Source organism: Pediculus humanus, genomic scaffold, assembly GCF_000006295.1.
Source record: "Pediculus humanus corporis 1103172108281 genomic scaffold, whole genome shotgun sequence".
NCBI classification, from domain to species: Eukaryota; Metazoa; Arthropoda; class Insecta; order Psocodea; family Pediculidae; genus Pediculus; species Pediculus humanus.
Window position 1 is genome coordinate 433,110 of NW_002987850.1, and position 1,705 is coordinate 434,814.

The window sequence follows — 1,705 nt, forward strand, 5'->3', positions numbered from 1 at the left end:
AATGTAAGAAAAAAAATAAAATTAATAAAACAAACAACAAATTATTTAATATTACGTGTATATGTTTTGAGGTACATGAAAACAAACGTGCATGAATGTTTTGTTGTTGTTGTTGTTGTTGTTGGATTTGAATGTTTGTGTGTGTGTTATGATTACACAAACTATAAAACTATCTCTTTTTATTTTTTTAATACAAACGAGAGAGAACACATTCTATATACTTGATAAAAAAATTAATAATAATAATAATAATAATATCGATTTGGTAAAATATATTATAATACTTTATATATTATAAAATTTTGTTATGCAATGATTAAACGAAAATTAATAATAAAACTAAATCGGTTTATTTTAAAGAGGTCAACGTCCTTTTACAACAACAGCACGTTTTCATGCTGTCGGAATTTTTTTTTTTTTTTTTTATAATTAAAACTCACGCGAAACGTTTTAAAATTAAAAAAAAAAAAAAATTTTTGTAAACCTCGACAGATTAACGTTTGTTTTCCATTCGAACGGTAATTAACATGGGGGGAAACAAAAAGTTTACGTCATTTCTTTTAGAGAAAACATTTCTTTTTTCTGTTATTATTTCGTATATAGAATAAAATAATAATTTTAAACAATTGGTTTACCTCGAAAAGAAAAAATGTCTGGTAATCCGACATGATTATTTATATATATATATGTATGTATGTATTACCTGTAGCTCCGGATTATTATTATCCCTATGACTTGAAGCTCTTATAACTCCTGCTCTCCAACCCCATTCACTTATTTTATTTTGTTTTAACTTAACAAAACCACTGACACTTAAAAATCTTTTACCCACTATTTCTTCACGTTTCATGATTATTTATTAACACTTTATGACAATATTTTAAATCACTAAACAACATAACTTTCCAAAAATTCTTTGTGACCTCGATATTTACGTGAACACACTTAACGAATACGCGTAGAAATACTAATACGACAAGTGTACCCACACCTGATAACATTTTTTTCTCCGCGAAGCAGAATACACGGATTATTTCAACATGGCCGTCGGTTTGGCTTTGTTTACTATCTCATATCGTATTTTTTTTTTTTCTCTATATTGAAATCAAATTTTAACTTTATATGATTTTTACGAATTCGAAAATTTATTTAAAAAAGAAAAAAAAATTCAATTTTAATATATACGTAAAAAATTAACGGCTTTATCTTAAAAGTTATTTTGTTTTCAAATTATTTTTATAATCGCTACATGATATTCTATGTTGTGAGGTTATGTTCCTGTAATTTATTACATCACAATTATTTAATTCAATTAATCAAATGGCAGAAAAAAAGTCGTTTATTAAAAGTCATTTTTGAGTCAGTGAAATTTAATTCATATTTAAAATATCATTTGAAATATAAATTATTTTATTAACACATCATTTAGTACATTTTTGGCTTTATATTATAAGATTAAAATTAAAAATGATTTTATCGAATGCACCAGATTTTGTTTAAAAATGATAATAAGATAGAGTTATCTTAATCGAAATGTTCTTGTGATGTAAAATAAATTAAAACATTTAGGCTTAATGTTGGCGAATAAATAAAAGAAAAATAAGAATTTGTAATTCAACAGTCGAAAAATATATTACTTTAAATAAAGACATGATTTAGTTATGATTATAAATTATCACATTGCAACTCGCTAAAGTTTATCCTT

At 24.1% G+C, this 1,705-nt stretch overlaps 1 protein-coding gene across 1 annotated transcript; it reads right to left on the reverse strand.

Moving 5' to 3' along the window:
* Window positions 1-546: 546 nt before the first annotated feature.
* On the reverse strand, window positions 547-850 carry Phum_PHUM511980 (uncharacterized protein; the record flags this gene model as incomplete). Its single annotated transcript, XM_002431048.1, has 2 exons — window positions 547-582; window positions 704-850. The coding sequence occupies 2 exons, from the start codon at window positions 848-850 to the stop codon at window positions 547-549; spliced, it is 183 nt and encodes a 60-aa protein (XP_002431093.1).
* Window positions 851-1,705: the final 855 nt, after the last annotated feature.